Source organism: Nerophis lumbriciformis, linkage group LG12 (assembly GCF_033978685.3).
Source record: "Nerophis lumbriciformis linkage group LG12, RoL_Nlum_v2.1, whole genome shotgun sequence".
Classification (NCBI taxonomy): Eukaryota; Metazoa; Chordata; class Actinopteri; order Syngnathiformes; family Syngnathidae; genus Nerophis; species Nerophis lumbriciformis.
Window position 1 is genome coordinate 46143566 of NC_084559.2, and position 24625 is coordinate 46168190.

Genomic DNA, 24625 nt, shown 5'->3' on the forward strand with positions numbered 1-24625 from the left:
CTTCCGATTGTTTAAATTGGCTTGTATTTGCTCGCATCTAAAATCTTTACAAAATCTCAACATGGTAGGCTACAGGCTACTAGGCGCTAGCAGCTACACAACAGCTAAGCACACAAGCTAGACATACGCAATGAGGGTCCTTAACTGACCAAAAGTGCAGTCTAAAACATGACATGTGTCAATATAAACAACAGTCTTATAATTGTAGTAGGCTACAGAGTACTATGACCTACCAGCTACACAACAGCAAAGTTAACGCGATAGGTAAATAAATGATAAATGAGTTGTACTTGTATAGCGCTTTTCTACCTTCAAGGTACTCAAAGCGCTTTGACACTACTTCCACATTTACCCATTCACACACACATTCACACACTGATGGAGGGAGCTGCCATGCAAGGCGCTAACCAGCACCCATCAGGAGCAAGGGTGAAGTGTCTTGCTCAGGACACAACGGACATGACGAGGTTGGTACTAGGTGGGGATTGAACCAGGGACCCTCGGGTCGCGCACGGCCATTCTTCCACTGCGCCACGCCGTGTCTTTACTTGAACAATTTTGCAGTCTAAAACTTGTAATTTGCCAATATGAGTAAGTATCTTATAATTGCATTGGGCTATAGACTACTAAAAGATAGCATCTACACAGCAGCTAAGCCCAAAATAGCACACAAGCTAGACATTCGTAATAAGGGTCCTTAATTGAACAATATTGCAGTCTAAAACACAAAATGTGTTAATATTACCAAGTATCTATTGATTATAGAAGGCTATAGGCTACTAGGAGTTAGCAGCTACACAACAGCCAAGCACACAATAGCACACATGCTAGACATAGTCAAGTGGTGTCTTTAATTGAACAATGTTGCAATCTAAAACACAACATTTGTCAATATAAACAAGTGTCTAATATTCATAGCAGGCCATAGACTACCAGGAGCTAGCAGCTACACAACAGCTAAGCACACAATCTAGACATACCTATAAAGGGTCCTTAACTGACCAAAAGTGCAGTCTAAAACATGACATTTGTCAATATCAACAATAGTCTTATAATTGTAGTAGGCTACAGAGTACTATGACCTACCAGCTACACAACAGCAAAGTAAACGCTATAGGTGTCTTTACTTGAACAATATTGCAGTCTAAATCTAGCAATTTGCCAATATAAATACGTATCTTATATTAGCAGTATGCTATAGATTACTATGAGAAAGCATCTACAAAGCAGCTAAGCACAAAATAGCACACAAGCTAGACATTCGCAATAAGGGTCCTTAATTGAACAATATTGCAGTCTAAAACACAAAATGTGTTAATATTACCAAGTATCTAATGATTATTGTAGGCTATAGGTTACTAGGAGTTAGCAGCTACACAACAGCCTAGCGCAAAGTAGCACACATGCTAGACATACACAAGTAGTGTCTTTAATTGAACAATATTGCAATCTACAACACAACATCTGTGTTGAGCTAGCAACTACACAACAGCTAAGCACATAATAGCACACAAGCTAAACATATGCAATATGTGCCTTTACTTGAAGGATATCGCAGTCTAAAACACAAAATGTATCAATATAAATATCTAGTTATAGTAGGCCATACACTACTAGGAGATAGCAGCTACACAACAGCTATGCACACAAAAGTACACAAACTAGACAAAGGCAATACGTTCCTTTAATTTAACCATATCTCTGTCTAAAACAGGAAATCTGTCAATATAAACAAGATCCTATTATAGTAGGCTATAGACTACGAGGAGCTAGCAGCTGCACAACAGCTAAGCACATAATAGCACACAAGCTAAACATATGTAATAAATGTGTTATGATCCGCTGCCGGGATCATGTTCAGTTTGGTTTTTGGACTCCCTCAGTTCCCGTTTTTGTGCACCCTTGGGTTTGTTTTCTGTTTCCATGGGTGCTTATTGTTTCCACCTGTCTCTGATTGGTGTTTGGGAAGCTCACCTGTTCCCCGAGCACTAATCAGTAGCACTATTTAATACTGCCTTTTCCGGTCAGTCAGTCTGGCTTCCTAATTTGCTACACGCAACAGTTGACGACTTTTGATTCCTGTTACCTGTATATTAGCCTCCACGCTAGGCTCTGTTTCTTGCTAGCTTCACGCTAGCCCCTTTGGTTTTTGCTTTCCGTGCTTTCAGCACGTTTTTGTTTGTTCCCTTCTGATTTATTTCTTAAATAAATCATTTCCTACCTGCACGCTGTGTCCGAAGTCCGTCTGCATCCTGGGAGAACAAACATCACTGCGCGACCCGGTCGTCACAAAATGTGTTTAATTGAAGACCATCCGGTCTCAAACACGAAATGTTTCAATATAAACAAGTATTTAAGTATAGTAGGCTATAGACTACTAGGAGATAGCAGCTACACAACAGCTACGCACACAATCGCACACAAGCTAGACAAAGGCAATAAGTTCCCTTAATTGAACAATATTGCAGTGTAAAACACAAAATTAGTCAATATAAGAAAGTATCTAATTATAGTAGGCAACAGACTACTAAGAGATAGCAGCTACACAACAGCTAAGCGCACAATAGCACACAAGCTAGACAGAGGCAATAATTCCCTTAATTGAACAATATCGCAGTCTAAAACATATTATTTATCTCATTCACGTAAGAGACTGGGCGTATATCAGCAATCGTCACACACACACACGTCAACCAATATAAATTTGGTGGGGGCGGGTCATGGCAGAAGTTCGTTGTGAAAAAAAAGATGCTACCTGCTACTACTTCCGTACCTATGAAAATTGATCATTTCAACATTGGCGGTAACTTATAAAAACTGAGAAGGGCTGAACAAAAATGGCAAAGAAAAGGAAATCATATACTGCAGGTTACAAGCTGGACGTAGTGAAATATGCAACAGAAAACGGCACTCAAGCAGCAGAAAGAAAGTTTGGAGTAAGCGAGAAACTTGTAAGGGACTGACGAAAAGCGGAGGCTACTCTTACTGAAATGATATGCGTCATATAACTTATACTTATTCAGCCTGTTGTTCACTATTCTTTATTTATTTTAAATTGCCTTTCAAATGCCTATTCTTGGTGTTGGATTTTATCAAATAAATTTCCCCAAAAAATGCGACTTAAATATGTTTTTTCCCTTCTTTATTATGCATTTTCAGCCGGTGCGATTTATACTCCGGAGCGATTTATAATCCGAAAAATACTGTAAATATATTGGATAATTATGGTAGGCTATAAACTACTGGGAGTTAGCAGCTACACATCAGGTGAGCACACAATAGCACACAAGCTAGATATACATAATAAGTGTCCTTACTTGAACAATATTGCAGTCTAAAACACAACATGTGTCAATATAAACAAGTATTTAATAACTGTAGTGGATGAGCTAGCAGGTACACGAGCACGCTGTTTTCATAATTTGATATCTGTCAGGCGGCCTCGTTTTCTGTCACCGCCAGCGGTCGTTTACCCTTCAGATTGTTCAAATTGCACTTTTGAGACTTTTTCATTTCCAAACAACAACAAAAAAAAACTCGCTCTCAAATTAAACAAAGATCAGCTAGGGAAATTGCCCAGGAAGACATCTGCGACTCATTTACCCCCCCCCCCCCCCCCCGGAGTATATGATTAGGAAATTCATTTATGTCTAACGTATAATTCCTGCCTGTCTTTCAAGTGGGAAAGTCCACACTGCGCTCTGTGTTCTAGGAAGGAGGGGTTGGGGGGGACCCGCCTGTGGTATTGGGTTAGAAACAAAGAATATGTTGCTTGCGAGAATGTGTTCCTCTTATTTTTTTTTCTTTCTTTATGATATTGTGAGGTTTTCTTACCGCACTGTTTTTCAAAACCGTGTGCTGCACTTGTGTGCTCTTCACAGAGCTGCATGGTGGCAGCCCCAAGGGAGGGTCTTTGTGCGGGGAACCACACGTGTTTAGCTCTGATGGCCAAATGATGGGCCCCATCCTTCTGTGGTCTTGCTACCCGTAATTTTATGTTTGGACATGATTCACTGGCTGTTGCTGGGCACATGTAGCCTTAACTGACTGTGACAGAGTCGGAGGGGGAGGTCCGCTTATTGTACGCCCGCCAAGTAAACGCTACGACCCCTCGAGGGTCCTCTGTCAGAAAGGAAACGTTTCCAAAAGCTCGTTTAGCCGAGTGGCAGGGAAGACCGGTAGACTTGAAAGGACTGCAAGGTGAAAATGGACGCTAATTATGTTACGCTGTAGAATTTCTAAGAATTATTCCACTATGGAAACTAAACTCCTTCACTGCATATGTCTGAATTGGGTCATTAAAATGCATCAATTTGCAACTACAGTACTACCTGTGTATAGAATGCAGCCTGTTAGGGGTGTCCGGAGTTGATATTGACATTAGATATTGGTCCCATTTAAGCAAAAAAACATTGTATTTAAAACCTCAGACACAAGCATGCCCGCTTTTTACTTCTGCAAAGCCACTAAACATCTGAAGGTCCTTTAAAAAGCACAAAAATGTTCAGTTCAGTTTCAGTTTATTTCGGACATGCATACGATGCAATGTAATGCATCACACAATTCCAGTTGTTTCATTACAGCACGCCCGAAAAGCAGTAGGAAAAAGCAGATCTTATTTAATCCTACCCCATTTAACAGAACAGTGAACAAATACATAATAAATAAATAATATACCATAGTAAGCAAATATTAAATACGTAAATTCAAAATATTTATCATATTTCTTGTTCTGTGTACTTTGTGAACACTTGTAGTTTGAACAGTCCCTTAAACTGAATGATATTGGTGCTTTCTTTGATTTATTTCGTTAATCTAATCCATAATTTAATTCCACATACAGATATGCTAAAGGTTTTAAGTGTTGTACGAGCATACAAATGTTTTAAATTAGATGTTCCTCTAAAGCAGTGGTTCTTAACCTGGGTTCGGTCGAACCTTAGGGGTTTGGTGGGTCAGCCTCAGGAGTTTGGCGGAGTCTGCGCCGCTGTCAAGACACACCCGACTCTTCGTGTAAATAAAAACTTCTCCCTATCGGCGTATTATGGATACGGCAACAGCAGAAGTCAGACTGATTTGCATGTGTGTAGTTTGTTGTGAGTTCATGCACTGTGTTGGTTTTGTTCTTTGAACAAGGTGATGTTGATGCACAGTTCATTTTGTGCACCAGTAAAAAAACATAACTTTGTCTTGAATTTAAAAAATAAAAAAACATTTCATTTTTCACTAAAGAAGGGTTCGGTGAATGTGCATATGAAACTGGTGGGGTTCGGTATCTCCAACAAGGTTAAGAACCACTGATCTAAGGTTATTTTTCTCCTCTTTTGTTGAGAAGAATTGTTGCACATTCTTGGGTAGCAGGTTATAGTTTGCTTTGTACATCATTTTAGCTGTTTGTAAATGCACCAAATCGTTTAATTTCAATATTTGTGATTCAATAAATAAAGGGTTTGTATGTTCTCTATATCCAACATTATGTATTATTCTAATTGATCTTTTTTGTAACACAGTTATTAGTGAATGAAGCGCACATTTGTAGTTGTTTCCCCATATTTCTACACAATAACTCAGATCTGGTAACACTAGTGAGCAGGAAAGAATATGAAGTTATTTTTGGTATAGAACATATTATTGATGTGTTTCTTGCTACGTTGTATATTTTTTACATTTTCCAGTTCATTTTATCATCTATTATTATTACACCCAAAAATGTGTTTTCTTTTACCCTTTCAATATCTACTCCATCTATCTGTATTTGTGTTTGACTTTCTCTTGTGTGGTCTTTTCTTTTCTGTCATGTAGTGAAGTCATTTAAAAAATGTAAACATGGCAGGCTATAGGCTACTATGAGCTAGCAGCTACACAACAGCTAAGCATACAACGAGACATAGACAATCCTTGATTGAACAATATTGTAGTCTAAAACACAAAATGTGTCAAAATAAAGAAGTATATAATAATTATTGCCAACTATAGACTAATTGGAGCTTGCAGCTACACAACAGCTAAGCACACAATAGCACATAAGCTAGACATACATAATAAGTGTCCTTATTTGAACAACGTTGCAGTCTAAAACATGACATTTTCCATTATAAACAAGTATTAAATAATTATTAAAGATACAACGTCTCCAAGGCAGTATTAGAAAGTATCCAGTAACAAACGTGTCTGCATCATTCAGCTTCCTGCATCATGAGTTTTACTTAAATTATTGTGGCCAGTAGGTGTCGCCCAAAAGAATATTACCACTCCACTTCAACCTAAACACAGCATAAGTCTGTTCTTGATGGTTGATAATAAATATGTTAGTGTTTTCCATACCGACCCTTGCGCTCTGTTTGACTCATTTGACTTGATCAAACCTTCTCCAACATTCTATGCTACAAAATGACAAAAGTACGTATAACTTGTGCTGATATCGTATCGGATCATTGTTGATATCATAGTTAAAAGTTGAGTCAGGATACCCTACAAAATATATATTTTACGGGAGGCTAGTGATTCCAGATTTTTTCCCCCCCAAGATTTAAAAAATAAAACTACGCCATCATAAGACCTTTATTTGCTTTATTTTCTGGCTTTTAACTCTATATGTTTTTTTTCTTTTATGTTTTTGATTACTATTATTTTAACTGTTATTTATGTTTATTATTTTTAATTAATGTACTTGTTGTATAATGTGCAACACTTAGGAAACAGTTTGGTTGTTAATAGTGTTGTAAAAATAAAATAAAAAATAAATAATTAAATATGGAAACAATTAAATAATTTTATATTTGAAAATGTGCTGTAATAATGTTATATAAATAAACAATAAATGAATAAAAAAATAAAACAAGCTTTATTTTTTTAATTCTATAATAGTGTTGTATGAATAAAACAAATAAAAATATGAAAAAGAATTTTATAGAATTTAATTTTAAAAAATGTGTTATATAAATAAAGTGGATTTGGATTCGGATTAATAACAAGCAATCTTAAAATTTCTGAAAAGTGTATAAATAAGTTCACTGCTAACCATTGCTCTTGTTAAAAGAAGCTTGACTAATGAAGGTGTACTCATATCAGTAAATAGCAAAAAGAAACTATAAAACCCTCTTCCTGATATATTATATGATCACTAAAATCATATGGGAGTTGTTTTTTTTAAAAGTCCAAGAAAAAGCAAAACATCTTTTTAGTGCCAAGAGTTGTATTTTTTGTGCAAAATGTCTTTGAATCGCGGGGTTTGTTGATTTTTAGAGCGTCTTCTGCACAGCAATGACTGTTTCTGACATTCTCCACATTTTCTCTCGTTTTCCCAGGAAACGGCTACGGCAACCACCGCAACTCCCCCGGTTTGCTGGTGTCTCCGGCTGGCATGAACAAGAACATGCAGGCCAAGTCGCCTCCGCCCATGAACTTAGGCATGAACAACCGCAAGCCCGACCTCCGAGTGCTCATCCCACACGGCGCTAAGAACAACATGCCCTCCATTGTGAGTAACACCACCTTCTACTTTCTGCTTGTGTCCTGGTTTTGTCTTTTTCGTATAGGACTCGTACCTTGTCTGGCCCCGGCTGGTCCAAGTCTTGATATACAGTACAGGTTTGGACACACCTTTTCATTCAATGCGTTTTGTTTATTTTCACGACTATTTACATTGTAGATCACATGTGTCAAACTCAAGGCCCGGGGGCCAGATCTGGCCCGTGACATCATTTTATCTGGCCCGCAAACACCTGGAAATGATATGTGTCAATAAAGTTATTAATATTTTCTCACTAAATGTAGTTTTTTTTTAAAATTTTGACAGAAAAAATATATGTACGGCTTGAAATTGCATACTTTTTAAACTTTATCCATCCATCCATCCATCTTCTTCCGCTTATCCGAGGTCGGGTCGCGGGGGCAGCAGCCTAAGCAGGGAAGCCCAGACTTCCCTCTCCCCAGCCACTTCGTCCAGCTCCTCCCGGGGGATCCCGAGGCGTTCCCAGGCCAGCCGGGAGACATAGTCTTCCCAACGTGTCCTGGGTCTTCCCCGTGGCCTCCTACCGGTCGGACATGCCCTAAACACCTTCCTAGGGAGGCGCTCTGGTGGCATCCTGACCAGATGCCCGAACCACCTCATCTGGCTCCTCTCGATGTGGAGGAGCAGCGGCTTTACTTTGAGCTCCCCCCGGATGACAGAGCTTCTCACCCTATCTCTAAGGGAGAGACCCGCCACCCGGCGGAGGAAACTCATTTCGGCCGCTTGTACCCGTGATCTTGTCCTTTCGGTCATAACCCAAAGCTCATGACCATAGGTGAGGATGGGAACGTAGATCGACCGGTAAATCGAGAGCTTTGCCTTCCGGCTCAGCTCCTTCTTCACCACAACGGATCGATACAGCGTCCGCATTACTGAAGACGCCGCACCGATCCGCCTGTCGATCTCACGATCCACTCTTCCCTCACTCGTGAACAAGACTCCGAGGTACTTGAACTCCTCCACTTGGGGCAAGATCTCCTCCCCAACCCGGAGATGGCACTCCACCCTTTTCCGGGCGAGAACCATGGACTCGGACTTGGAGGTGCTGATTCTCATCCCAGTCCCTTCACACTCAGCTGCGAACCGATCCAGTGAGAGCTGAAGATCCTGGCCAGATGAAGCCATCAGGACCAAATCATCTGCAAAAAGCAGAGACCTAATCCTGCAGCCACCAAACCGGATCCCCTCAACGCCTTGACTGCGCCTAGAAATTCTGTCCATAAAAGTTATGAACAGAATCGGTGACAAAGGGCAGCCTTGGCGGAGTCCAACCCTCACCGGAAACGTGTCCGACTTACTGCCGGCAATGCGAACCAAGCTCTGACACTGATCATACAGGGAGCGGACCGCCACAATCAGACAGTCCGAAACCCCATACTCTCTGAGCACTACCCACAGGACTTCCCGAGGGACACGGTCGAATGCCTTCTCTAAGTCCACAAAGCACATGTAGACTGGTTGGGCAAACTCCCATGCACCCTCAAGGACCCTGCCGAGAGTATAGAGCTGGTCCACAGTTCCACGACCAGGACGAAAACCACACTGTTCCTCCTGAATCCGAGGTTCGACTATCCGGCGTAGCCTCCTCTCCAGTACACCTGAATAGACCTTACCGGGAAGGCTGAGGAGTGTGATCCCACGATAGTTAGAACACACCCTCCGGTTCCCCTTTTTAAAGAGAGGAACCACCACCCCGGTCTGCCAATCCAGAGGTACTGCCCCCGATGTCCACGCGATGCTGCAGAGTCTTGTCAACCAAGACAGCCATACAGCATCCAGAGCCTTAAGGAACTCCGGGCGGATCTCATCCACCCCCGGGGCCTTGCCACCGAGGAGCTTTTTAACTACCTCAGCAACCTCAGCCCCAGAAATAGGAGAGCCCACCACAGATTCCCCAGGCACTGCTTCCTCATAGGAAGACGTGTTGGTGGTATTGAGGATTTTTAAACTTTAATAGTATCCAATATTGCAACAAGTAATACAGTATATTATCATACTTTTTTACGTTTTTGTCTAAATAAAAATACTTAACTTTACAGCAAACTACCCATCAAATTAATAAAAATGACAATACATTTTACGTTGTTCTCTACGGCATATTACTGTAAATTGAAAAAAACTACTTATGTTTTTTGCGTTAAATTTCTGTTGACTGAGCTGCCGGTTTTTGACTGTAAAATCTACAGCTGTTGTTTTTAACGGTGTATTTACTGTAAATGGAAAGACGGTACATTTGTTTTTACGGTACAAAAACTGGCAGCTAAGTTGCCAGAATAAAAAAAGAACTTGTACAGTTTTTCCATTAACAATATAATGTTGTAAAAAAAAAAAACTATGTAAATTTAATAGTGGTACTGCTTTTTCATTTGCCGTAAAATGTCGTAAAAAATTTAAAAATATATATTTTACAGTAACATTTTGTAAAATCGACAGTCTACTTAAAACAATTTATATAGTTAACAATGAAATCCAGAGGCGAATTCATACATTACTCACTCTTACAAGCGACCCTCTGATGGCAGCCATAACTGCAATGTGGCCCTCAATGAAAACCAGTTTGACATCCCTGTTGGAGATTGTCACTGAAGGCATCAAAACTATGAATGAACACATGTGGAGTTAAGTATGGTTAAATAACTGAAAACATGTTTTATATTCTAGATTGCTCTGATTACTGTTTTGCACAATCTTGGCATTCTCTCGATGAGCTTCAAGAGGTAGTCAGTCACCTGAAATGGTTTTCACTTCACAGGTGTCATAGTTTTGATGCCTTCAGTGACAATCTACAATGTAAATAGTCATGAAAATAAAGAAAACGCATTGACTGAGAAGGTGTGTCCAAACTTTTGGCCTGTACTGTATCTGTGTGTGCTTTTACCTTTCAGTTTTTCTTCTTTTTCTCCCACAAGATTGTAGGCATGGTAGAATTACTTTAATTAGTAGTAGTGAAACTACTCATTAGTGTGTTTCCATTGGCTTGGAAGCTTCTCCTCTCGTCGCCACTCTTATATATTCTCTCACACGCACTAATTTTAATTTCCTTCAATGCCGTCAGTCGGAGGATGTCGATCTCCTATTGGTAAGTCTGGCTGCTGGATTTTAGACGTATAAAGCAGCTTTTGATAGTCCTTAAACATATTTAAGTTGATTTTTAATCATTGCAGTCACAGTCACTTTAGTTCAAGCTTATTTCTTTGCTGCCAATCATGCCATTTTTCACAGCAAACTGGCCCTTTTGTTAGGACACACAGTGCCCTCCAGTGGTGCATCACTGTAACTGCACCCTGGCCTCTTTCCCCCACACTGACCTTGACTGACGCTCTCTGCCTGCCCTTCCTTTCATCCTGCGCGTACCGCCACGCAAACACAACTTACTGCGAGTTGTGTTCCGCTTTCCTCGGGTGTCGAATCTCCTCTTGCCAGCAAAACCCTCCCCTTTTGCCACGGAAAAAGCGCCGCTCCTTTCTTGTGCCACCGCTCTATACCCTGCGTTGCCTTGGCGACAGATGGTGTTACTATAGCGACCGTGGGCCCTCGCTAAGGGTAAATGACAGGGTTGGCAGGGTTCAGCCGCGCTGCATGTCAAGCAATTGCTTCCCCCCGCTCAAGTTGGCATCACGTTCATTTTCTCAGCATTTGTTGAGTGACGGAGAGGAAATGGAAAAAGATGATGAAAACTTTTCTTGCTTAATTGTTTTGTCAGGAGTTGTTTGAAACATTCTCCGGATTCCCCAATATTTTTTTTTTCATCTTCCTTTGCATTTTGTGTTTTTTCTGTTTCCCTTGTCACAGAACCAGAGAATAAACAACTCCCAGTCTGCTCAGTCATTGGCCACCCCGGTTGTGTCGGTAGCAACTCCCACTCTGCCAGGACAAGGCATGGGCGGTTATCCATCCGCCATCTCCACTTCGTATGGTACTGGTATGTACGACTACTTGTTACGTTATGTATTATTTCGTCATTGTCACTTACATCGGGATGCAACAATATGAACATTTCATACCACGGTTATCGTGGTTTCTATTATCGATATTGTTGAATGTGCTCAAAAAGTACACACGCTGTAATTTTTGGGACCGAGTTTTTTCTTAATGACTAAAATACTTAGACACACTGTTGGAAAAAAATGACTATTTAGCATTTTTTTGTGTTTTTCATGTTTTACTGATAGTGTTTTAGTCTTAGCATTTTAGCTGTTTTAATGTATAAGCTTTGAACGCACCATAAAATCACCTCCGTCTCTAATCTCTCTGAGTATAGAAAGATCACTCTGTCCTTTTTTATTTTTTATTTCATTATATGTTTTTAAATTTTCATTTCAATTATTTTATTTTATTTTAATTTTTTTTTCCAGAAAAGATCACTCTGTTCTAAGAGACACAGCTTGTAGGTTCAATGTGCACAAAGTGCAGTTGTCAATCACTTTTTTTCGATCAGTTCAATTTAAAACAGTATTACTAATCGTCGGGAGTTTTTCTGCGATTATCGATAATACCGTTTATTGATACATCCCTACACTTAATTAAACCAGAGGTTTCAAACTCGTTTGTATTGAGGGCCACATCACAGTTATGACTTGCAGACTCAATAATATATGAATATAAATGTATAAGGATTCATCTCATGATATTGTTATTCAATTGCCTATGTATTTGATTTTGTATATATATATATATATATATATATATATATATATATATATATATATATATATATATATATATATATATATATATATATATATATATATACAACAGTAATATACTGTAAATATATACAAAATAATAAATAATATACAACCCCCCATACAGCAAAAACGTCTCAACGAACATTGGACACAAATTCCTCAATCTGATTGACAAACACTTTCCCAAAGACAACATCCTAAGAAAAGTATTCAACAAGAACAACATTAAATTGAGCTACAGCTGCATGAACAATATACGACAAATCATCTCAAACCACAACAAAACAATTGCAAATGAGCCGTCGGCCCTCAGACAGAGCGACTCCAAAACCAACAAAGGATGTAATTGTCGAAAGAAACCTGATTGCCCTCTCAACGGGGGATGCTTACAAACATCAGTTGTCTACCAATCTAAGGTAATACGCAAGGACATTAACACATCCGACACATATGTAGGATTAACCGAGGGAGAATTCAAAACCAGATGGAACAATCACAAGGCTTCTTTCAGGAACAAAAACCTGCGAAATACCACAGAACTCAGCAAACACATTTGGGACCTCAAAGACAATAATGTTGAATATTCAATAACATGGCAAATTCTTGCATCCAGCACACCTTACAATAGTGGTAATAAAAGATGCAACCTATGCTTGAAAGAGAAACTGTTTATTATTTACCGTCCAGACCTGTCATCCCTCAACAAGTGCAGCGAAATTGTAACAACATGCCGCCATAGACGGAAACACCTCCTAGGTAACACATGAGCCAATCACCACGCCCCTAGGCCAACCTGTACCCACCCACTCTGTGCCCTATATAAACCATGGTATGCGAATGCTCCCATTAAAATCTCCTGATGATTGAGGGTACCCCCCCTCATGAAACAGGCCTGTAGAGATGAAATAGTCTTGTGATTTTTTTCCCACACATACATATATATATATATATATATATTTCTGTATTAATCTCTAGATTTTGTAATTTTAAAAAATGCAGCTCACTTGCAAAATGTTTTCTGTAAAATTTTACAACATGTTTATGTAAAAGGGACAACAGTACCACTAATTTTTATGATCAAATTCTCACAATTGCGCTGCATTTTTTTTTTTTAACCCGAAAATCTACGATTGTTCTTTTTACAGTATATTACTGTTAAAGAAAAAACGGTACCACTGTTTTTTATAGTAAAAGTCGGCCGACTAATCTGCCAATTTTATTCATCCATTTTTACAGTGCACAATTTGATGCATAACATGCTTTGAACTCATTCATTAAACAGATATTGAAGTATTTATTTTTGAGTGTATGGAATGTAAGATAAAGTAATATTTGTTGCAATATTAGATAATAATAAAATGTAATAGATATGCAACCGAACAAAGTAAAGCAATTGTGTTCTGTCAATATGGAGATAGATAGAAAATATACAAATGTATGTATACAAATATGTATATGTATATATTTTCTGTCAAAGGTATTTTGTAGCTACAAGTTAGGAGCATCTGAATAGGTCACATAATAAACACAGTTATGGCTACACGATATATATATATATATATATATATATATATATATATATATATATATATATATATATATATATATATATATATATATATATATATACGTATATACTATATATATATATATATATATATATATATATATACATATATATATATTTATATTTACATTGTATAATATGTTTATAGTATCTAAAGCAGAGGAAAAGTTTAACATGCAATACTTCAATACAGAAAAGTCTTCTTACCGTTTTTTGGGGTTTTTTTTTCATTTTACTTCAACACTTTTTATACACCGTATGTTTTATTTTAGTCAATAAAACTTACTGCATCTGTTGAAGTCTGTTCAAAACAAACAAACAACTTTATAAAGCTACTTCTTTTGTATTTATCTTCAAAATAATGTAATATATTTAAATGAAAATACTTTGCTTTTCTCAGCATTTTTTTTGGTGAGATTAAAAAAGAGATTAATTAGATTAATTAATTAAAGATCAGAATGAATTACTACATTTTTAATCTTTTTTTAATTAAATATCGAACCACATGGTCAACATAACTAACGAAGAGAACTACCGGTAGTTTGGCATTGATTTATTACGTGTTAAAAATATATCAATGACCAATATAAAGCCCCTAATAAAGTGACTGGGGTCATTTATAATCTCTAAAGGGGTACTAATATCATCAGAGTGTGCACATGTAATTAATAATGTGATTATAAGTTTATATTATGGAGTAGAACTCTTGTCGGCGTTAGTTCTCTTTTTTGCAGCAAGTTGTCGAAACCCTGCTATTGAGGTCGTCCACCAGCAGAGGGTGCTGTTGTCAAACAAATTAAAAGAGCTGGTTTAGATCCGTCATCAAAGCGTTTGACAAACACATGATGGGAAAATAAAATCCTACATATGACTGACCTCTGCCTCTTTCCGTCTTGCACAGAGTATTCCTTGAACAGTGCAGACTTGTCGTCGCTGTCCGGCTTCAACAGCGGCAGCTCCCTCCATCTTGGCTCAATGAGCGGCTGGCAACAGCAGCACATTCAGAACATGCAGCACTCGGCCCTCGGACAGCTTGGGTGAGTGGTTTTTGTAGGTGCAGTTCTTGTTTTTTGAATGCAAGGTTGATCACAGTCCAGACTCTTTCAAAAAATACCAGCTTGTACCTAAAAATCCAGCTCCATTTGTGTACCTTATCAATTTGTATAAAGCCAGTGCTTCACATAGCAGAGCCCTCTTATATGGGAACTGCATTTTTTAAATGTTGCTTATCATTCACAATCCTTATGTGAGACAAGAACTCATGTTTTTCTTTTTTTTTATGCATTCTGACTCGTGAATGAAAGTCAGCTATCAATGGAGTCAATGAAAGTTATGTATTCCGCCTATAAAGTGCTCTAAAAAACATCCAAACACGTCCATAAAGGTTTTAGATACAGGCAAGTATATACATCGTGTAGTAGCAGGCACATCTATAATAACATGTGATAAATAAAATATTTTTGTCAATTTAAACATACAGACGCATCACAAAGTTGACTTTTTACCTCAACAACGACGAGTAATCATGAGAGACAATAAACATAATGCATTAATCACTTACTGTACACTGTCTGCTCTCACTAGGATGCCCATTGATGGGATGTTGAAATCTTGCCGTTTTGATGAAGAATTACTCATAATCCTAAAAAAGGTTTAAAAAAAATTCTGTGCTGCAAACTAGTTTCTTTTCGTGTCTTTCTCTCCATCTGCCGGTTTAGGTTTAATGTGAAAGTTGACAAACTTCTCGGTTTATGTCCGCAACTTTTTCTATCCAGGTGAGGGGCTTGATTTGTAATCTAGGATTAACTTTCACCAGCTAACAGGTGATCATGATGCAGCAGCTCAGTATGTCAACACTGCAACAGTAGATTGCTCTATGTGACCACGGCGTGGCTAAAAATAGTTGGTCTTTGTAAGCGTTTATTTTGGTTAATATTCATTTGGTTAATATTCAGGTCACAAGATGTAAATGAAGTATTGTTGGCGCTTTTTGGATGCATTTAGAGGCAGAATGGATTACTCCCAATAGCACCATTGCAAGCCACCAAGATGACTAAAGAGCGCCCACGTATATTAGCTGCACCCACTATATTTTAGAAGAAAAAAATATTTTTCCATATATTAGCCACACCGGACTACAGGTAAAAGCCAGTAAATTAGAATATTTTGAAAAACTTGATTTATTTCAGTAATTGCATTCAAAAGGTGTAACTTGTACATTATATTTATTCATTGCACACAGACTGATGCATTCAAATGTTTATTTCATTTAATTTTGATGATTTGAAGTGGCAACAAATGAAAATCCAAAATTCCGTGTGTCACAAAATTAGAATATTACTTAAGGCTAATACAAAAAAGGGATTTTTAGAAATGTTGGCCAACTGAAAAGTATGAAAATGAAAAATATGAGCATGTACAATACTCAATACTTGGTTGGAGCTCCTTTTGCCTCAATTACTGCGTTAATGCGGCGTGGCATGGAGTCGATGAGTTTCTGGCACTGCTCAGGTGTTATGAGAGCCCAGGTTGCTCTGATAGTGGCCTTCAACTCTTCTGCGTTTTTGGGTCTGGCATTCTGCATCTTCCTTTTCACAATACCCCACAGATTTTCTATGGGGCTAAGGTCAGGGGAGTTGGCGGGCCAATTTAGAACAGAAATACCATGGTCCGTAAACCAGGCACGGGTAGATTTTGCGCTGTGTGCAAGCGCCAAGTCCTGTTGGAACTTGAAATCTCCATCTCCATAGAGCAGGTCAGCAGCAGGAAGCATGAAGTGCTCTAAAACTTGCTGGTAGACGGCTGCGTTGACCCTGGATCTCAGGAAACAGAGTGGACCGACACCAGCAGATGACATGGCACCCCAAACCATCACCCAACCATGCAAATTTTGCATTTCCTTTGGAAATCGAGGTCCCAGAGTCTGGAGGAAGACAGGAGAGGCACAGGATCCACATTGCCTGAAGTCTAGTGTAAAGTTTCCACCATCAGTGATGGTTTGGGGTGCCATGTCATCTGCTAAGCCGCAGACACATACGTTGTAAAATGAGTTATTTACACAGACAACATTCACACTCACATTCACACACTAGGGCCAATTTAGTGTTGCCAATCAACCTATCCCATCCATTTTCTACCGCTTGTCCCTTTCGGGGTCGCGGGTGGTGCTGGAGCCTATCTCAGCTGCATTCGGGCGGAAGGCGGCGTACACCCTGGACAAGTCGCCACCTCATTACAGGGCCAACACAGATAGCTAGCTATCCGTTCAGCTAAACAGATTCAGTAAGTCCGAGGTGACGTTTTGGCGAATTTACAAAACTGAAACGATACAAAAAGAAGGCCATTGTAAGGTAATAATACTAACACACACATTTGCGAACGTGTTAGCATACTAGTTAATACTAACGACGCTAGCTTCATTGCATTACGATACCACGTACAGATATGCATGAAAACAGTCCTGCAGACATCACACACGGGACGGTTTAGTAAGTATGAATTGTTTTAGTTATATTGTAAAACTTACAATCGTTGCTTTGATCCGTTCAAGTAGAAACACAATGGATCACTTAGAAGACGGAACTGTACTTCAGGTTCAAAGCTCGAAACAGAAGAGCACTGTGGTCCAAAAGATGGCGCCATAGAACAAACAATAACACACCCTTTCAATGTATAAGTCGCTCCGGAGTATACGTCGCACCGGCCGAAAATGCACAATAAAGAAGGAAAAAAACATATATAAGTCGCACTGGAGTATAAGTCGCATTTTTGGGGGAAATTTATTTGATAAAAGCCAACACCAAGAATAGACATTTGAAAGGCAATTTAAAATAAATAAAGAATAGTGAACAACAGGCTGAATAAGTGTACGTTATATGAGGCATAAATAACCAACTGGTATGTTAACGTAACATATTATGGTAAGAGTCATTCAAATAACTATAACATATAGAACATGCTATACGTTTACCAAACAATCTGTCACTCCTAATCGCTAAATCCCATGAAATCTTATACGTCTAGTCTCTTACGTGAATGAGATCAATAATATTATTTGATATTTTACGGTAATGTGTTAATAATTTCACACATAAGTCGCTCCTGAGTATAAGTCGCCCCCCCCTGGCCAAACTATGAAAAAAACTGCGACTTATAGTCCGAAAAATACGGTATATGCTTTTTTTTTTCTTTTTTTTTTAATCCACAAATTAGCCGCAGGGTTCTAAGCGTAGGAAAAAAAGTAGTGGCTTATGTTTAATAATAATAATTCACGGTACATATATATGTGTTCTTGTCTCTCGTAAGGATTGTGAATGACAGGCAAACATTTTTTTTTAAAAAGGGCATCCATCCATCCATTTTCTACCGCTTGTTCCTCTCGGGGTCGCGGGGGATGCTGGAGCCTATCCCAGTTGCATCCGGGAGGAAGGCGGGGCACAGAGTTCCCTTTAAAAAGCTGATAGTGTCAAGATGACGTCAACTAGGATTGCTGAAAAAAATGTATTCCTAATTTTCAACAATCTATTTAAATATAGAATATGTGTGTGTGTATGTGTATATATATATATATATATATATATATATATATATATATATATATATATATATATGCCCTGCGATGAGGTGGCGACTTGTCCAGGGTGTACCCCGCCTTCCGCCCAATTGTAGCTGAGATATGCTCCAGCGCCCCCGCGACCCCGAAGGGAATAAGCGGTAGAAAATGGATGGATGGATGGATATATATATATATATATTCATCATCCATTTTCTACAGCTTGTCCTGTTCGGGGTCGCGATATATATAAATAAAATAAAATAAATAAAATAAAAATATATATATATCAGTGACGTGCGGTGAGGTTGATGGGTGGTGAGGCACTGACTTCATCACAGTCAGATTTACAAACATATGAACACTAAAGAGTATCTTATTCACCATTTGATTGGCAGCAGTTAACGGGTTATGTTTAAAAGCTCATACCAGCATTCTTCCCTGCTTGGCACTCAGCATCAAGGCTTGGAATTGGGGGTTAAATCACCAAAAATGATTCCCAGGCGCGGCGCCGCTGCTGCCCACTGCTCCCCTCACCTCCCAGGGGGTGATCAAGGGGATGGGTCTAATGCAGAGGACAAATTTCACCACACCTAGTGTGTGTGTGACAATCATTGGTACTTTAACTTAACTTTAACTTTACACATACAAACTGTAGCACACAAAAAAGCACATTTAATTAAAAAAACGTTATTATGGTCTTACCTTTACTTAGAAATTAAGTCCATGCGCCGCAACTAAAGCCTTCACTTAAACTTTCCACGTGCAAGATTGAATCTATTTAAAAAAGTGTAACCGAGGGTTTATAAATGTGGCCTATACTGTATGAAACTACAAAATAACAAAACACGGAGGCTCCAGTTTACACGAGGACCACTTTATTTACCTTCTTTCAAAAACCTCCGCAACGTGACATCACTTCCGCTCTTAGCGCCTTCAAAATAAGAGCTCAAGGCATATACTGTATAACAGCGCATAACAGGAACTTAACATCACAAAGAGGAAAGCCCATGAAAATAGGTTACAAAAGTTATTTAATAAGAAGCCAAAAAGTGCAAAAACAATAATGTTCGTGTTGGAGGAGTTGTGAATTAGGTACACCTGCAGTCTGCAGGTGTATCCAATGTTGTGTCCCTGCAGTCATTCACAACTCCTCCAACACCAACATTATTGTTTTTGCACTTTTTGGCTTCTTATGAAATAATTTTTTTAAATAGATTCAATCTTGCACGTGGAAAGTTTAAGTGTGGGCTTTAGTTGATATAACAATTCTACGGCGGGGGTGCAGGAGGCGAACCTCACACAGTGCGTCTTTTGCAGCCGTTTTATGATCGCTCAGCACAAGAAATACTTTACACACATACAGTTGTTGACAAAATACACTGTACATTATATACCTCAGCTAACTAAACTATGGAAATGTATAATATCGTTCATATAGCAATACAGTCTCACTGCACAGCAGGCCAGCAGTTAGCCGAGTCCGTCCATGTTGCGGCACTGAGTGACGTGCCTCGACTGGCTACTGTTCATCGCACCGTCTCTTCTCAGTATTTGAACGGCAAATGTGAAAATTCAGCGATTTTGAATAAAAATAATCTAAAACTGGTGAAGTTAAATGGAAACTAACTTTATAGTATAATCACTGGATACATATAACAATTTAATTTTTTTTTTTCTTTTTACATTTTCTTTCTTTCCATGATGGCAGGTGAGGCGGGGCCTCACCTGCCTCTAGTGACTGCACGTCACTGATATATATACATATATATATATATATATACATACTTTTGAAAGAACAATTTAATGTCCTTGTCTCTGTTTTTGAGTACACCTCACCGTTTGTTTCCTACTTCCCAGCACAAATATGACACCTTTTGGGAATACCTTTCCAAATCATGCTTGTGTGCATGTGTGTGTGTGTGTGTGTGTGTAGGTGATAAAGGTCACTTTCTTGCTCTGTCACTCTGTAACCTCTCGCCTTTCCTCTTCCTTCCCACAGAAATTGCTCAAGCTCTCACTTGTGTCAGGGCTCAAATCTCTCCCTGCCCTCTGCTCAAAGTCTGCACATCAAGTCCGAACCCGTTTCTCCTCCTAGAGATCGCACCAGCAGCACACCGGGGGGCTACGGCGGCGGCGGCGGCGGGGTCGCGCCGCCCCAGAACCCCTCGTCCCGCCAGGACTCGGGGCGCTCCCCGGTGGATAGCCTGAGCAGTTGTAGCAGCTCCCACGAAGGCAGCGACCGCGACGAGCACAGGAACGAGTTCCACTCTCCCCTGGGACTGGCGAGGCCCGCGCTGGACGAGCGCGAGAGTCCCTCCATCAAGCGCGTGCGCCTGTCCGAGGGATGGGCCACATGATAACCCCCACCCCACTCAACCCGCCGAGCCCCCTCGCCCCCCCAAAAAAAGAAACTCCAACAGTGCTTACAGTCAAGGCCCTCCACAATCCTGAAGGACAAATCTCTAATTTTGCTTTTTATTTAGCTTTTTTTTTTTTGCTGAGAGTGTGTGTGTGTGTGTGTGTGTGCTAATACATCAACCCGTGGGCTCTGAGGGGTATTATTTTGTATTCTCAGTTGGGGAACTATGCATAAATTGCTTAGCGTGTGCATCAAACAATGACAAATGCATATATATATATATATATATATATATATATATATATATTTACACCTGTACATATATGCATATCAACAACAACAACAACAGTCAGGTACTCTTCAATTTGCCATGGAGAAACACTTACAATGGAGGGGGGGTGGGCGGGAAAAACAACAACCGACATGAGTGTGTGAGGACACCTTAGCACTTGACATATAACACGCATTTGTGTGTGTGTGTGTGTGTGTGTGTGTGTGTGTGTGTGTGTGTGTGTGTGTGTGTGTGTGTGTGTGTACAGTGTCAGCCGCATCGCTATGTACCTTCTTCTCTGCAGTTCTCCCTTGCAAAAAAAAGAAAAAAATAGACAAAAAAAAAACAAAAACAAAGTGTGTGTTAACATTAGATGATGTCATGTTGCAGGTTCAACGTATTTATGTAAATAAAGGTGGAAAAGGTGGGGGGAGTTAAAGAAGTTGCCGGACATTTTCAAGATGTATTCACTTGCGAAAGGAAAAGCTAATATGCAACGTTTTTGAAGGACTGTACAGGCGGTTAGACCCCAAATATGTTTGGAACTTTTTCATTTTTTGGGTAGGAAAAAGGGGGAGGGGATAGGGGGGGGGGGGGTGAGCGAGGACCACCCTCAGATCCGAGAGTTCATGTAATCAGCAAACCCCTGGATCGAGTATTAACTATCAGTATTATTAAAGGACAAAAAAACAAAAAAAAAGACCAAAAAAAACAAACAAACAATTGTACGATACACTTGCTTATATTTTCATATGAAAGGAAAATCAATGCAAAGCATTTTGTGGCTTTTTGTAGTTTCTATAAGCCAGAATGTGTTTTTGATAGCTTTGCTATAACCAGAGAAGGATAGTGCACCCCCACCCAACATGGGGGATGAGCGGGCGTCGGAGCCCTAAGCCATGAAACCAGACTGAGATGCTTTGCTGAACTGTTTTATCTTTGTAGAGGTTTGTTATTATTATTATTATTATTATTATTGAACGTGTATTTCTAATTATATATAATAATGGTAATATTAAGAATCTTTAAAACAAAACAAAAAAACATCTGTGAAATGAACATGCTTGTGTATAGCTTTTTAATATATAAATATATATGATGATAATTTTCTTTTCTTTTTTTTGTTGGGTTTTCTTAGTGGAGTTTCCATATGTGCAGTTGCACATGTAGTCTGGTTTCCTTTTGGAGCAAAGCGCTTCTCTGGCTGGTGTATTTACTAGAACTTTCTGGGAGGACGCCGCAGAAATCAATCCGACCCAACATTTGTCTCACATGTTTCATTTTGAATTAACTTATTGAACATGTTTTCCCCATGTCAGGCTGCACTAGAGACATATTTAGGTGATATAATTCCACAGAATTATTTGCAGATCCCATTTGAATCTGTGCCTCCTCAAGTTTCCATTCTTTCACAATAAAACATATTTTGGTACATTTGTGACAGCTCCACCAGGGAAATGTGATCATTAGGGGTGCTGGGGGGAAGAAAAAAAAAGATTCTTATCCGAATCTCGATTCTTATTTATTCCGAATAATTTATTTTTTAGGCCATCTCAAGCTTACTGTTTAAAATACTACTAGTAATTAGGGGTGCTGAAAAAAATCGATTCACGATTCTTATTTCCGATTCTAAAGCGATTCATAATTTTCAAAAATCGGTTTTTTTTTGGTTTTTTAATCAATCAGTTTTTAAAATTATACTAATAAATAGGGGTGCTGAAAAAATCGATTCACATCCAAATCCCGATTCTTATTTATTCCGATTCTGAAGCGATTCTTAAAAAAAAAAAAAAAAAAGAATATAATTTCGATTTTCGAAAATTACGGATAAAAAAAACACATTCTATTTTAAACGTACAATTTTCAGGCCGTCTCCAGCTTACTCACTGCGTACTGTTTACATTGCCACTAATTATTAGTGATACTGAAAACAACTGATAAAAATCCAAATTACAAATGACATTTGTTTAGATTCTAAATATTTATTTTATTTTTATTTTTTTTAAGAATCCCTTTTCAAAGGGTGTTCTTTAGGCCATCTCCAGCTTACTTGTAGCGCACTATATTAAATACTACTAATAAGGGACGCTGAAAAAAACGTTTTTCGTGATTCTAATTCAACCCGATTCTGAATATAATCAAAATTTCAAGAATCGATTTATTAAAAAAAAAAAAAAAAAATATATATATAATAATGGATTTTTTTTAAATTTGATCTTTAAAAAAGAATGTTTTTATAAAATATTTGTTGAGGCCTTCTCCAGCTTCCCAGCAGGCACAAGACGTTGATACAATGTTGATCATACATGTCTTTTAAAACTGACTTTGAAACAACATTGCAAAATAGTTGATGTAGGATCAACGTTGTTGGTTGGGAAATGACCAAATTCCAAAGGTCAAATCAACGTCACAACCGGACATTGAATAAACGTCGTCAAAAAGCATGTTGTTTCAACGTTGTATTTGTGTTGTAAAATATTGGTTGGAAAATTACCAAAATTCAATGGTCAAATCAACGTCAGAAGGCAACATTGATTAAACGTTGTCAAAAAGCATGTTGTTTCAACGTTGTGTTTGAGTTGCTCAACGTCAGTACCTAATTCAACAAGTTCCCAACGTTGTTTTAATGTCTTGTGCCTGCTGGGTTACTCGCTGCATGCTATTTTAAATACTATTAACAATTAGAGGTGCTTAAAAAAAAAACAATTCACACCGAAATTGTGATTCTTATTCATTTCCGATTCAAAATCGATTAATATTTTTTCAAAAATCGTTTGGTTTTTTTTAGAATACATTTTTAGGCCTTGAGTTTTTTAGAACTTGCTGGGTTTTTACACCGTTTGTCATAAGCCAAGATGAGTTCTTCTAACCGGTAATCTGTTTTGAAAGGTTTTTAGTATCACTTGTATACCAAGTAATATATTGCGGGAATCGGTTTGAATTGAGAATCGACTCAGAATGGAATAGGAATGGAACATCCCTAGTGATCATGCTGGTATTTGGTCGAAAGCACAATTGGTGATAAACATCTGTTTAAATGACCTAAACTCTGCCTCCTGAGTCCTGTATCCGCTGTCATTTATGTGTTATGATATTTCCGTGTGCATATTTCACTATGTTGTTACTGTATACAGTCTGTGCATTCAAACAGGGGCAGAGCCTCTAGAGCAGTGTTCTTTTCACTTTTTTATTATTATTATTATTATTAATATTCAATACAAAAAGGCTGAGGAAGAGGGGAAAAAAAGCAAGTGTGGAGAAACCAAAGCCAGTGGCATTTGTGTGTTGTAAACTTTTTATTTTCACATTCATTTATGGTTTTTTTTTTTGTTTTGTTTGGTTTTTTTCCGCAAGCATTGAAACAAGACAATAAAAAAATGTTCAAATGTACAATTGCTTTCGCACTTCAATGGCTGAATTTTGCAGATGCATGCATTAAAAAGTCCAATTTCACACGAATTAGCATAGCTTGAACATATGTTGAAATTAACCAAATATATGAAGCATATTTTATCGTGCATTTCAACTGTTGTTGTCATCATCTGTTGATCAGTTATTGTGTTTGTCAATGAGATAAGAGATTAATGCTGGTACCTCAGCTTTGCAGGGCAAAAAAAACCACATGGGACAGCACCTGTACAGCCATTTGTAATAGTAATAATAACATATATC

At 38.5% G+C, this 24625-nt stretch overlaps 1 protein-coding gene across 10 annotated transcripts in view; it reads left to right on the forward strand.

Moving 5' to 3' along the window:
* mef2cb (myocyte enhancer factor 2cb) overlaps window positions 1-24346 on the forward strand; it is a 209452-nt gene extending 185106 nt beyond the window's left edge. For 5 of the 10 annotated variants that reach the window (XM_061986647.2, XM_061986646.2, XM_061986648.2 and 2 more), the window contains 5 exons: window positions 7308-7480; window positions 10569-10592; window positions 11306-11435; window positions 14670-14805; window positions 20323-24346. In XM_061986647.2, coding sequence (XP_061842631.2) covers window positions 7308-7480; window positions 10569-10592; window positions 11306-11435; window positions 14670-14805; window positions 20323-20680 — 821 coding nt within the window. In that variant the 3' untranslated portion in view covers window positions 20681-24346. The remainder of the gene's footprint in view (window positions 1-7307; window positions 7481-10568; window positions 10593-11305; window positions 11436-14669; window positions 14806-20322) is intronic. The other 5 variants (XM_061986652.2, XM_061986651.2, XM_061986653.2 and 2 more) reach the window with 1 other exon arrangement.
* Window positions 24347-24625: the final 279 nt, after the last annotated feature.